Source organism: Pteropus vampyrus, unplaced genomic scaffold (assembly GCF_000151845.1).
Source record: "Pteropus vampyrus isolate Shadow unplaced genomic scaffold, Pvam_2.0 Scaffold182, whole genome shotgun sequence".
Classification (NCBI taxonomy): domain Eukaryota; kingdom Metazoa; phylum Chordata; class Mammalia; order Chiroptera; family Pteropodidae; genus Pteropus; species Pteropus vampyrus.
Window position 1 is genome coordinate 3,171,411 of NW_011888963.1, and position 13,787 is coordinate 3,185,197.

The 13,787-nt window shown below is 33.9% G+C and overlaps 1 protein-coding gene across 2 annotated transcripts in view; it reads left to right on the top strand.

The window, feature by feature from the left end:
* SREK1IP1 (SREK1 interacting protein 1) overlaps positions 1–13,787 on the top strand; it is a 36,014-nt gene that overhangs the window by 1,952 nt on the left and 20,275 nt on the right. Inside the window, exons 1-2 of one of the 2 annotated variants that reach the window (XM_023537219.1) lie at positions 3,876–4,215; positions 8,175–8,222. In XM_023537219.1, coding sequence (XP_023392987.1) covers positions 4,209–4,215; positions 8,175–8,222 — 55 coding nt within the window. In that variant the 5' untranslated portion in view covers positions 3,876–4,208. Of the gene's footprint in view, positions 1–3,875; positions 4,216–8,174; positions 8,223–13,787 lie in introns of those variants that run through there. The other variant, XM_011371092.2, reaches the window with a different exon arrangement.

Sequence of the window (13,787 nt, forward strand, 5' to 3'; positions counted from 1 at the left end):
TGGAAAGGTCATTCTGGCTGCTCAGTAGATTAGAGGGGAGCTAGTTTGGAGGCAAAGGCACCCAGTTAGTCTGGTATGTTATGATGATGACTCAGGGATGGTCTGAGTAGGAAAGGAGAGAAGGAAATGGATTGGAGATACATTCTTGGCTATAGAATTACTAGGAATCAGTGATTGATTCAGCGTAAGTGAGTAAGAGAATAAATGAGGTATATATTGGTTTCACCATTAGGCAATTGGGTGAGGACTCTTTATTAGTACAAGCTATTAATTAAACCTGAGAAGGAGCAGGTTTTAGGGAGATGATGATGATTTCAGTTTGAGGCTTGTATGGAGGCATAGTCGGACATAGGAATGGCAATATCTAATAGACAGTAGAGAAAATTCATAGCTTAGGAAAGAAGCCAGAGTCAAAGACAACAATTTAATGCCATCCACACATGTAATAGGAGTTAAGGCCATGTGAATGGATGCCTTTGCTCAGGAGGTGTGTGTAGAACATGAAGGGACAGTCTGTGACTGAAGCCTGGAGAATATCAACATGTATGGAGCCATCAGAGAACAGCCAGTCGGCACAGTAGATTGCCTAGATATCCTGATAGGTCAATTCAGCCTTGGTGATCTTTGCATCAAACAGCTACATCTAAAGTTGACCCACTTTCACTGTTAGTTTCATTATTTAAGCAAGCATTTTGAGTACCTATATGGTATAGGCACTCTGGGGAACACAATGTCACAGTCTGTACCTTCATAAAATTTGTCTAGTAATGAAAATGTGCTACTTAAGAAAGAGGACAGAAGTGATTTGTCCTTATTGAAATTCCCTTAAACTTAGACCAGTATTATAGATACGTTAACCTTCTTTCAATTCAAAATAATGATTCAACGTGTAATAATCTTAAATTGTGCCATTAAGGTAGATGGTAAGACATAGATAAACTATTTAAACCCAGCAAAAAAATTGAGATAATAGGCATGACAGCACTGTAAAAGTATAATGCAAGTGCCATTAGAAAATATAGATACAGAAAATATTAAGATAATTTCTTGGATGATAGATCTATATAGTGTATTAAAGGAAAATAGGGCTCCATCAGAAACATTTTGAGATAATCGTCAAGAAAGACAAGTATTATGTTATGCTCTTTTATTTTTAGGCATGATGCTCATATGGATTCAGCATGGCATTTGAGTTGTCGTGATAGTGATTATTACAAGGTATGACTAAAGTAATGAGGCTGCTTTCCGCAAATGAAAATCAGCCTCGTTATTTAACGGTCACCTACTTCAGCTATTTTTCCACAGCATTGTATATAAGCTTACACCATTATCTAGATAACAATAAAATATCTACTCTCTTAGTAAGGGAAATAATAGACTTAGTTGTTATTAAAGAAATTACATTTAAACACAGGTTTCAGTGAAGTTTACTTTCTTTTAAGAACAGCTTTTCCCATTCAAAGTTGTTGAAATTAGTTCTGACATTTATTTTAATGATTCTCCATTCCCCATAAAGAGTTGACCTGGCACAAGTAGCAGTGTATGCTACTTATGTGGTTGGCACAAAAACTCTATTTTTTTTTTCTCTCCTTCAGAGAAATCTGTATAGCCAAGGTAGGGGTGGGTGGGTGGGTGGGTGGGGGTGTGTGTGTGTGTGTGTGTGTGTGTGTGTGTGTGTGTGTTGCCAAATTAACCTTATACCTGGCATATAAAAGTGAATCAGCTTCTTAAAACACAGTACTGTAGCATCTTAGTAATAGAGGAATTCTAAATTACACTACATCCATTTTCTTCTCACTTTTAAACCATACAATACATAATTTCTTTTCTCTCTAGTCTGCTGTACATTGCTGCTGCTAAAATGATTTTCCTAAACATATATCTAATCCTGTCATTCCTGGGAGGCAGGATCTATGAATTTTGTATTTCTGTTCAAGCGACTTGACCTTTCTGAGGCTGTTTCCTTGTCTCTACAAAGACAGAGTTGATGATTAAGCCTTCTTTCACTTCTAAACTGTTGTAATGCCAAAGCTCTCCATCTCTGCAAAAATGAAGTGCACACTCCAAAGTATGGTCAGATCACTCTTGCTACCCTCTCATCTCATCACTCTCATGCGTTCTACAATCTTCTGACTCGACCAACCATTCCCAGAACCTCTCACGTGCCTTTCTACCTACACACTTTGTTATCACCGTCCCCTCTCTACTGTTTAGATCTACCTATGACAAGCTTTCCTGATCTCTCAGCTGAAAGTCTTGCCAGCCAGTTCTTTCTGTTTATTAATAGAGCTACATGTCTTGTATATTGGCACATTCTAGCGTGTATTACTGCTTAGGTACATTATCCTAGATAACCTAGTGTGTTTTAGTTTCCTTTAATGTTGGAACTTTATTCACTTCATGGCTTCTCTAACATCATTTCAGAGTTATGCCCATAATAGGTAAATATTTAGAGGTTTGATTACTTGAATTGCTGCTGAATAGAACCTGTTACTCAAGTAAACAGATAAACTGGGCAGCCATCTTGATTATGTTCCATTAGATAGTAAATTAAATGTCTCCATGTCTCTTCTTATCATAAACTGGTAATACTTATAGCTTTTTTTTCACAGGCTATATGTATTTGTCTGAGGCAAGTGGAAGAAAGCATTTTATACATTTACTTAAATGGTAGCTCTTCCACATCAGTAATTTAAAATAAGCAACTCTTTGATTTACTTTTATCTCGCCTTTTTAGAATTAAATGATTATGAAGGCATTTTTAACTCAAGGTGAGGAGACCTTCTCTTTCAAAATGTTTACATCAAGGAACTCATTTAACCTGTTTTTTTTTAATTCACTAAGAATTTTTAATTTCATTTCTGCTCTTCTTTCTACTTGTCCTTTGGGGATCCCAAAAAGGATTATATCTATAAATTCTTAAAATAAAGCAGTAGGAAAGGTTACATACTTGGAGTTTTACTGTGCATTCAACTTAATCAGAATGCATACATGTTATATAGATATTAACATCTGTATGGTATAAAATCTGGCCACAGTTTAAATGTTAAAAGCAGAATAAATTGAAGTTATATTTAAGGGTCCCCAAATTATGATAACTAAAACTATAATGGAATAACAAAGTGAAAAACCAAAAGTGTTACAAACAGAAAAGGACTCTAATTGAATCTAATCAAATTAAAAATGAGAAGAATGGATAGAGGTGATTGCAATTGCGAATTACTCAATACAAAGAAAACTTAGTTACTTAAGCTGTTTACTTTTAAAGTTAAGTGATTATAACTTTGACAGCCTTCCCCAAAGTCTAAAGTAGACAGAGAAAAATATTAGTTTCAATTGTCACTGAAACTAATATAATAAACTTTATAATGACTAAATTGTTGATTTTGGAAACATTAAGTGATATGAAATTTCAAGAAAATAAATTTAGGTCAATAGGATGGCTTGCCATACCTTTGAGGGTCACTGGACAACCTGAGGCAACTGTCGGGGATACTCCATTCCTTTCTCTCACATTTTTCTCATTCCGTCATTCCTTGAATCTTTGTCCCCACTTTTTGTTCTTCTCTAACCTTTCTCTTTTCTCTTCCTTCTTTGCCCAACTGTTACTTTTTCCCCCCTTTTATGCTAACTACTTTATTAAGGTATAATTTACATACGTTATAATGCATAAATCACAAATGTACAGCTTAAAGAATTATGTATATATCTACCTGTCACCCAGATCAAGATTTTGAATATTTCGATCACCCCAGAAAGTTCCCCAGAAATGCCTCTGTCATTTCTCCCCTCCCCTGTCCCACCCACACCCCGCCACTATTGTTTTAATTTCATTATCCTTCTTTATTCTTTTTCTTGTAGTGCCTATCATGCCTCAGATGGACCAATGATACTGCAGACACTTTCTAGTTTTATAGCTGGCTACAGATCCAGTTTCATAGCTGGCTACAGGGAGCTACAGAAGTTACTGATTCCCTACTGTTGAAGTATATTTTAAGTTTAAACCTCAAAGCAACAAATATTTGTTGAGAACCTCCTAACAACTTTACATTATGCCAAGCACTGAGTTATATGCGAAATTGACTGTGGCATGGTTCCAAATCTAGAGAAACCGACATTCTCTACTCCTTTAAGTTACTGGGAGGTAAAGAACCAGCCGCTTAACCTGTTTCCGTCCCTACTGCTCAAGTTGTTTAACAGAATTCTGGATGCAGAGTAAGTTCTCTACATATTTAACAAATACAAGAAATAAAACCTCTAAAATTTGTTCTTAAATCTACCAGTTAATACAATTTTATTGAAAATCTGTAATGTAACTTCTCTGAAGGACTTGACAAGTGTAATCATTGCCTTTTGTCAAAGAATACTTACATGACAGCAACTCTTCGCAGTATTGAAGTTTGGTGTGATTGAGATTTTTTGGTTTAGTTTTTAAGAAGGCAATTTATTCATATGTTTCAAATTTTAAGCATATAAAAAGGTGCGTAGTGAGTGACATGTCTCTCACCCTTTCTTTCCCTGAACTCAGCTCTCCTTTTCTTCAGATAACCAATGTATATTCTTATAGAGATATTTTTTTGTATATCTCTATCTTTAAATAAAATCCATTTAGAATCTCCATTATATGTATATATATCTTTTATACAACATATTATAAGCACTTCTACACCTTGCTTTTTTTCTTTATATCTTAGAAATCATCTTCTATCTTTAAAGTCATCTTCGTTGTTTAATACTATAATTTGTATAAATTATTTCTACTCTTTTACTATTACAAACAATGCTGCAGTAAATAACTTTGTACGTATGCATTTGTGCAAGTAAATTGAGAGGATGAATTCTCAGATATGGAAGTGCTGGGTTAGGGGAGTTTGTACCTTCATAGTTCTGATAGATTTTGTCAGCTTGCTTTTTATAGAGATGGCACTAGCTTACTCTCCTACCAGCAATGTACTGAGTATGTCCCGCTCACACCCTCTTTAACCTTTTCAATCTTTACTATTTTGATAAGTGAATGTGGAATCCCAGTATAGATTTTTAATGTACATTGCACTTATGAATAAGACTGAGGCTCTTTCCATGTTTCAAAGGTGTTTCTGTTTCCTTTTCTGTTTCCTTTTTTTGCTCATTTTTTTTTTCCTATTCATTATTTATCTTAGTGATATGCTGGGTTTTATATGGTAGGGATAATTCTCTTTTGTTAGTGCTGTGAGTTGCAAATACTTTTTCGAAGTTTTCATATATCTTTTGAGTTTGCTTTTGGTGGTCTTTGTCATTCAGATTTTTTTATGTAGTCAAATTTATACATTTTTGTTCAATGGCTTTTAGATTATAGGTCATAATAATAAAGGAACATTTTGAGGGAGCTTGGCTCTATTATTCTGAACAGACCTAGCCAACTTTAAAGAAAAGTGGAACAAAGAACAGTATGGGAGCATAAGATGGGGAAATGGATAACTTTTCATTGGAGTAAGGGCCTCACAATGTAGCCTTATTGTTCAGTTTGACATGAATTTTGAGTATGTACAATTGAATTGGCAGAGTTCTTATTCCAAGTGACAAAAACTGACTAGTTAATTTAAGCAGAAAAGGAAAGATATCAGGGGAGCTTACAGAATTTAAGCAAAGCCTGGAGAATAAGGCTCAGAAAATAGATAAGACCAAAGGAGGGGAACCCATAGTTAAGATACTGCACAGGCCCAGACCTGGTTAGGACTGCTGCCACCAGTGCCACCACTGCCACTAGAAACTGGATCTTGACAGCAGAATGAATTCACTGTCCCCACTTCATTGTGTCACTTGTCTCCGATTTATTGTGTCAGTTGCATCAGATTCAAAGTCCCAGGCAGAAGCATTTAGTTGGCCAGGCAGTCATGAAAATTATAGACAAATAGAACATGAAATCTTAATTTAACCAAAGGCTAGTGAGAAAATAGCTAATAAAGAGTTACTTTATTTAGAGTTACTGTTATATTTCCCCTTTTTTGTGAAAGTTATAACTTTGTTAAAGATGACCTGCTCTGAAAAAGTTGCATATTTTGTTCACTCTAAAACTATGAGATAGTTGAATGATGAGTTTTATCAGCGTCTTTAGTCACAAATGAGTTCATTTTAATACATGCTGACATTAGATCATTTTGGATCTGTCCATTACATTTTTAGTTTGTTGTAGGAATGTTAATGGTGCATTTAGCAGAGTTTTATTTAGTGTTTTTCAGCATCTACAGTTTCTATGGAAACAGACTTAACATTGACCTGGATTCTCTGAGCTTTTTTTCAACATGCAATTATTTATATTGAAAAAGCCTCAAATTTTATTATTAATCCAATTTTATTCCATAGTTCTACTACAGTGCAGCCTACGTGTTTCTACTTTTTGCAATAGAAACCACATTTATGAGAAAAAATGAGATTGAACACAACACTCAAAAACTTCATCAGTGATACATAAAAAATAATAAGAATCTGATCAAAACAGTAGTATAATTTCACAAATGTTAAGTGGTTAAAAGGTACATAAATACTACAATAAACAGGGCACTTTATCTTTTAAAAGACCCGAAGTTTGCTGTGTAAGTGTAGTTCAGAAGAATTGCGCCTGTGAGTTGTTCTGAAGTGATGGTAGGAAGGCAATGATTGAAATCAGAGGTAAAGTTGTCACATCAGATGTGAATGGGCACTGCTCACACGGTGAACTCAAGCTGTTAGAAATGTTTTGAGATGTATCTCTGTGCATGTGTGTATTGTATACCCCTGTGAGGATCAGAGCAACTTGAAGTTTTCTGCATTCACCTAGTGTTTTTCATGGACAAAAGTCACATTGTGGTCAAATCATTTTCTTATATCAGTTGCATTGAAACAAATTTATGATTTTTAAACAAGCATTATAGCAAGACTGACTGTATTAGAACAACTCAATAAAGTATATTTTAAAGCAAAATTGGAATTGGAAATGAGCAATGTTTTGGCTTCATAACATTAAAGAAATGGTTTGAAAATGATCTTTCTAAAATTAGCACTGTTTTATATTTGTACTATATTTAATAATAAATTAGTAATAAAATTATTAAATTGGGATAATATCTCCATTTGAAAGATTTAGAAGTTAAATGCTCTTCATTAACGAAATAAAGTAATACTATGCTGACCACTAATTGGTCGATGGCAACCCTAACTGGAGGTTAAAATCGGTTTCAACTACATATACACATAATAGAATATTATTCAACCATAAGGAATGATATTCTGATATGTGCTATGGTATGAATGAATGTTGAAAACATGCTAAGTAAAATAAGCCAGACACAAAAGGACAAATATTGCATGATTGCATTTATATGAGATTCCTAGAATAGGTAAATTTTCTGTAGAGACAGAAAATAGAATAGAGATTATCAGGTGCCAGAGGGAAGGGGAAATAGGCAGTTATTGTTTAATGACTACAGTTACTGTCTGAGATGATGAAGCAGCTTTGGAAATAGCGGTGATGGTTGTACACCATGTGAATGTACTTAGTGCCACTGAGTTGTACACTTAAAAATGGTTAAGATGGTGAATTTTATGTTATGTATATTTTATCACAATAAAATTGGGTTTAATTTATTTCATCTGTTATTTATATCTTCAATATTACCTGCATATACCAGCAATTATGCAGAGATGTAAATATTTCTAAATATTGATCACACTGGATATGCGACTTTCATTTTATCAAAATTTGAGTGTTGAGTTTTTTTTTTTTTTACAATACCTGGCAATTATTTTTCTGGAATTTTACCAATTCCTTTAAGAGAGTCATTTTTTTTTCTTCTAAGGGAAAGCAGAAAAACATTAACCTGAATGTTCACATATATATCTAGTAAATTAATTATTTTACATATGAAAGATAAGCTAAAGTACCCTGGAATTTCTTCCTCAGTATTATACAATTCCTGGAATGTTTAAGCTATTGATTATAATATCATATTTCTTGACTTAGAGAAAAATATGTTCTTAAAGTATTTGTCAAAGTAAATAATTGGAGTAAATTGGCTTTTCCAATAATTTCTAATAATCATAATAATTGAGTAGTGTTACTAAGTGGGATCAGGATTTTTTTTTATTATTATGTGATGAAATTTTTATGATTTTACTTATTTATATGTCTTCTAAAATGTTATCCAATTGTATTTTAGGTTGCAACAAGGATAGTGTCCGAGCAGGCTGTAAAAAATGTGGCTACCGTAAGTACATTAAAAAATAACATTCGTACAGTGAATCATTGCCTCACTGAACAATGTGATTCCACATCCTGATTTCAGGGCCCTGGGCATAGTCCCTTAGCCCTGTTATTTAGCTCAGGTTTGCAGATGATTCAGAAATTCCTCTGTCAGCACTAAATATTCACTTTTTTTTCCTGCTATAAACTCAGTAACAGGTGGCTATATAGTTGGTGATTAGCAAAGATATAAAGTACAAGTACAGTAATAGATTTAGGAGTCTGGAGAAAGTATTCCCTTATTCTTTTACTTATTCTTTTACTTTTTATCCTTCTAGTTACTAGGCGAAGTAGGAAAAGCAATGAAAACTCTTTATGGAGGGTTTTCCCATTTATTGTATTTACTCTTTACAAAGGTAAGGAATTTAGTCCCTGAATTTCTGCTCACTGACAAAAACTTGATTTAAACAGTCATTAATCTCCATTATGATTAATAGAATGGAAAAGTAAACTTCAACATTGCAATTATATGCTCTGAATTTGTAATTATGTACTATAAACGAGTATTTCTTTCATTAAATGTAAAATTCCCAAGGTTTTGATAACAGCTGTAACAGTCGTATTCACATTTCCTAAGTTGTTTTGGAGACCAAGCAGGTGAGCCTGGATTCTTGTTAATACTCCAATTCTTAGAAGAGTTATTTTTTAACAAAATGAAGATGATTAAAAGAAAAAAGATTTCTGTGCCAGAATGTGTGATTAAAAAAAAAAAAAAAAAGCTCTCTGGCCATAGATCTTCATTAGAAGGGCTCCAAATAAAAGCATGCTGGGAGAAGCAAGGCACAAGCTTCCAAGCAAAGGCCAGCACCTGGCTCAAAGGAAACTCAATCAGTTTGCAAAGTGTGCACATAATTACCCATATTTTTCATATAAATAACTCCTGAAGGATACATTTGCCTGCAAGCAATGAATTCTTTTTAGTTGTTTAAATTTGTTTATATTTATTTCTGCTATGTTTACTTTCAAACCTTGCTAATTTCTATGTTTTATTTCTTTATTCAAGACTTAAGAATCTATATATATTAATGCTGTATTTACTTCAAAATTCAGAATGGATTTCCCAGTTTAACTAATATTAGTTTATCTGTTTGAACTTCTTTTAACTTAAGACTTGTAGGAAAGCAATTAAAATAATTTTTGGGACGAGACTATCTGTTGAGCCAGTCACCTCATTGCTTTTATTTTAGACAATAAAAGAAGCATCTATAGTAATTAGAATTTTTTTTAGAGAAGCCACATAAGGAAATAGTTTTGACAGTCTTTCTAAGTTTAGTTCTTTCTGCTTTAATATTCAGATCTTTGATTCTAGTGATTGAGTTATTAAACAATTTCTAATTTGCCTCCTGTGGAAAAAATTTAGTAACATTTTCCTTGGAGTTAAAATTGCATTTTACAGCTTCAAAGATGAAGGTCTTCTCAATTTACATGTCTTTCTGATAGAAACTACATTTTTAAAATATCAGTTATTTGTAGCGGTAAGAGAAAGATCAACAAAACCCTTTGAAATGTTTTTAATGCCTAAAAATGTGGACATTCATCAGTCAGTTAAGAAAGTATTGTCTCTCTATTGTGAAAATAGTGGTTTAGATTGTATCAGTTTAAAGAATGTTAATACTTGACCGAAACATATTTCTCAGTATGTTTTAATAGTGGTTATATTGTTTTCTTAAAAGAAAGTTTCAAGTTAAGAATGAATGTGTTACTAAATAACATAGATCTCACTTTTTCATGGTCGAGTTTCCTCAGCAAAATTAGAATGGTTATTTCTAAAGTGAGTTTTTGTTTGATTTTTTTTGAAGTTGGCAACTTTTGAATATTAAAAGCTACCAGAACACTAAGCCTTTGTCCATAGAATAAATATCGCAAATAATTATGATAGTTCTCAGAAAATATACTTAAAAGAAATTCAGTAATTCAGTATAATAGACTATAGTTGAGTGTTTGATCACAACAGCTGGAAATAATATACCTAAATACCTTTAACATTTTATTTAGCTTAAAATGTTAATCTATTGATATACAGTCATCACCTTTTCTTTGCCTTTGGGTCTGCTAATTGGTGTTACACATAGTCTTTTGACTGTGTTCAAATCATATCCGAAATGTATTTTCTACTTTTATAGTTTGTTTCTTCAAAGATGGGGAAACAGTTAAGATACTTGTAAATAAATGAGTGTAGAAGCCTTCTATCATTAGTTCTCAACTAAGGGTGATACTGCCTTCTGGAAATCTATGGAGGTTTTTTTTTAGTCATCTATTACAGGGTAGAAGAGAGCAGTATGACATTTAGAATGTAGGGTCCAGGGATTATGAACGTCCTGCAGTGTATAGGACACTCTTGGACAGTGAAAACTGGTCTGGTCCAAAATGCTATTTACATCCATTTTGAGAAATAGGTACCTTTTCTCATTAAGATTTTTTCCCCCTATCTTTTGCACTCTTCTTTCCAATGCATAATTTGAAAGCTGCTTTTTTTTTTTAAGTGATCCATCTAAATCACGTCTTTCCAAAAGTACAGCTCTGTTCCATAGAAACAACCACTCTTTTTTTCCCCCACACTCATCTTGGCCCACGTGGTGTTATTTAAACAAATTTTGTGACAATCAATAACAGACTCTTGGTGAAATACAATACCAACAGATGGAGTAAAACGTATGGGCATTAGCTGAAGAAACAGTGACCAAGGGAGTGCAATGCCAGGAGAAGCAGGAGCAGGCAGCATCACATAAGCCAAAGGAGTGAAGATTTCAAAATTGAGGGAAAATCGTCAGGTGTGACAGACAAATTTTATTTGTAAGAAATAGATTGAAAAGTGTTTACTGGATTTGGCAGTTTGGATGTTTTGCTGACCTTAGATCACTCTAAGTAGAGTTCTGGGTCATGAAACAAACTAGGTAGCTTCAGGCCTGAATAGTGAGGAATAAAAAAGTGGAGAGAACCTGTGTTGCCTCTGTTTTCAAGAAATATACCTGAGAAATGTAGAGAACTGTTGTAGCCCATATTGGCTTCTGTTATAACAAAATTCCACAGGCTGGGTAGCTTATAAACAACAGAAATTTATTACTCACAGATCTAGAGGTTGGAAGTTCGAGATCAGAGTGCCAGCATGGTTGAGTCAGGGCCCTCTACTAGGTCACAGATTTTGTTTTATTCTCACATGGGGGAAAGGGCTAGAGATCCCTTTCGAATCTCTTTTACAAGGCATTAATACCATTCATAAATAATTACCTCTGAAAGGCCCCACTTACTAATATCATCACCTTTGGGGGTTAGAATTTCAACATATGAATTTGGAAAGAGACACAAATGTTCAGACCATAGCAGGAACATATTGAATAATTCCCAGAAGGGAATGTGGGATAAATGGGTAATGTTCTATTTAAAAAACAGTAGTCCCCCCTTTATCTGCAGGGGGTACGTTCCAAGATCCCCAGTGGACACCTGAAATTGCAAGTAGTACCGAATCATTCATATATATATATATATGATTATATCATATGTATAGTCATATGTCATATATACACACACACGTATATATATACACACACACATTATACTATATATGCTTTTTTCCTATACATACATATCTTTTCACTTAAAGGAAAAACTTTATAGTTTTCCTTTGGCATATCTGGATTCCCAGCACCACGACTCTTGTGCCCATTATTAAGTAAAATAAGGGTTAAACACAGTCAGTGCAATACTGTGACAGTCGACCTGATAACCAAGACGGCTACTAAGTGAATAACGGCCGGTCACATATACAATGTGGATATGCTAGACAAAGGGATGATTCACATCCCAGACCTAACAGAGAAGGATGGCACAAGATTTTATCACGCTACTCGTATCAGCATATAATTTACAACTTAGAAATTGTTTACTTCTAGAATTTTCCATCTGATATATTCAGACCGTGATTGACTGTGGATAACTGAAACCACAGAAGGGAACTGCAGATAGTGGAGACTACCGTATAACAAATTTATATAAGCCGGGGGGATGTTAGAGGAGATGTTGTAAATATTGGAGCCAGGAGAAGATTAAACAAGTTCCTTTAAGAGGTATGACATGGCTACCTCTTAAGTTTGGAGGAAATATAGGTGAAAATAGGTATGGTGTTTTCAGGTTTGGAGACAGAAAGTGGAAGGGGACATTGCCCGATAATCTTAATTTTCATCGTAACCTGGGAGGCAGAATTGTCTCTCTGGGAAGGGGGCATTGAGTGGGACAGGGAAGTGGTTGAAGAATGATTTAAGTCAGGTGTAAGTTTGGAAAAGTCATTGAGGGAAATAGGAGAAGAAGTTGACCAAGAATGAATAAAAAATGAAATAGTTTGCGATTGTGCTCAAGTGTTCCCTGGCTGCCCTGGAGTAGGCAGAACCCAGAGGAAGGGTAGCTTTGAGTCAGATTCGTTGTTTTACAGTGAGGTACAGTAGAAAAACAAGAATGTGAAAGAGTCAAAGAGGCTCATAAAAAAAAATGTTCACTTGGTCAGGAATGAGAGATTTGATAGACTAGGAGAAAATTAAGGGATTGAAGGACTGAAGGTCTCAGTAATATTTACAAATATTTTCTTCCATTCTGTAGGTTGTCTTTTCACTTTCATAATAATTTCTTTGCACAAAAGTTTTAACTTTTGATTAAGTCCAATTTATCAATTTTTCTTTTGCTGCTTGTGCTATTGGTCTTTTATATCTAATCCATTGCCAAATTCAAAGTCATGGAGATTTATCCCTGTACTTTCTTCTAAGAATTTTATGGTTTTAGCTCTTATGTTGTTATGGTCATGGTCTTTGATCATTTTTAGTCAGTTTTTACATATGCTGTGAAGTGAGGGGTTCAACTTTATCTTTTGCATGTGGAAATCCAGTTGCCCAGCACCATCTGTTGAAAAAACCATTCTTTCCTCACTGAATGGACTTGACACTCTTGTCAAAAATCAGTTGGCCATATATGTATGAGTTTATTTTTGGACTCTCGATTCTGCACTATTAGTATATATGTTTATTATTATGATCATACCATCCTGTTTCGATTATGGTAGCTTTGTATTGAGTTTTGAAATCAGCAAGTGTAAGACTTCCACCTTTGTTGTTTTTCAAGATTTGGCTATTCTGGGGTTCCTTGAATTTCTGTATGAACTTGAGGATCAGAAATGAAAAAGCCACATCACTTTTTATAATCAGCTAGCACGTTGTTAGAATTTAAAGTGTCTTTACATATCTGTGGTCAAAAATTTAAGCCTTTAGTCACCTAAGAATTTTCTGTTTAAAATCTACTTAGAGTCTGTTTAGAAAAGAAGTCACAAGAACTATAATTTGGAATACAATTATTTTCCAAGCCTGTTCATATATTCCCTAATAGAAGAAAAATAGGAAACTTTATTTGTAGCTTCACAAGTAACTAGTCTTATAATCAGTTTAGGATCAGTTTCATATAAGTAAAGCTAAAATGGATATGAGACAGAGCCTGCTGTCAATGTGGTTATTATTTGAGTATTTTATTCATTTTTAATATTCATTACAAT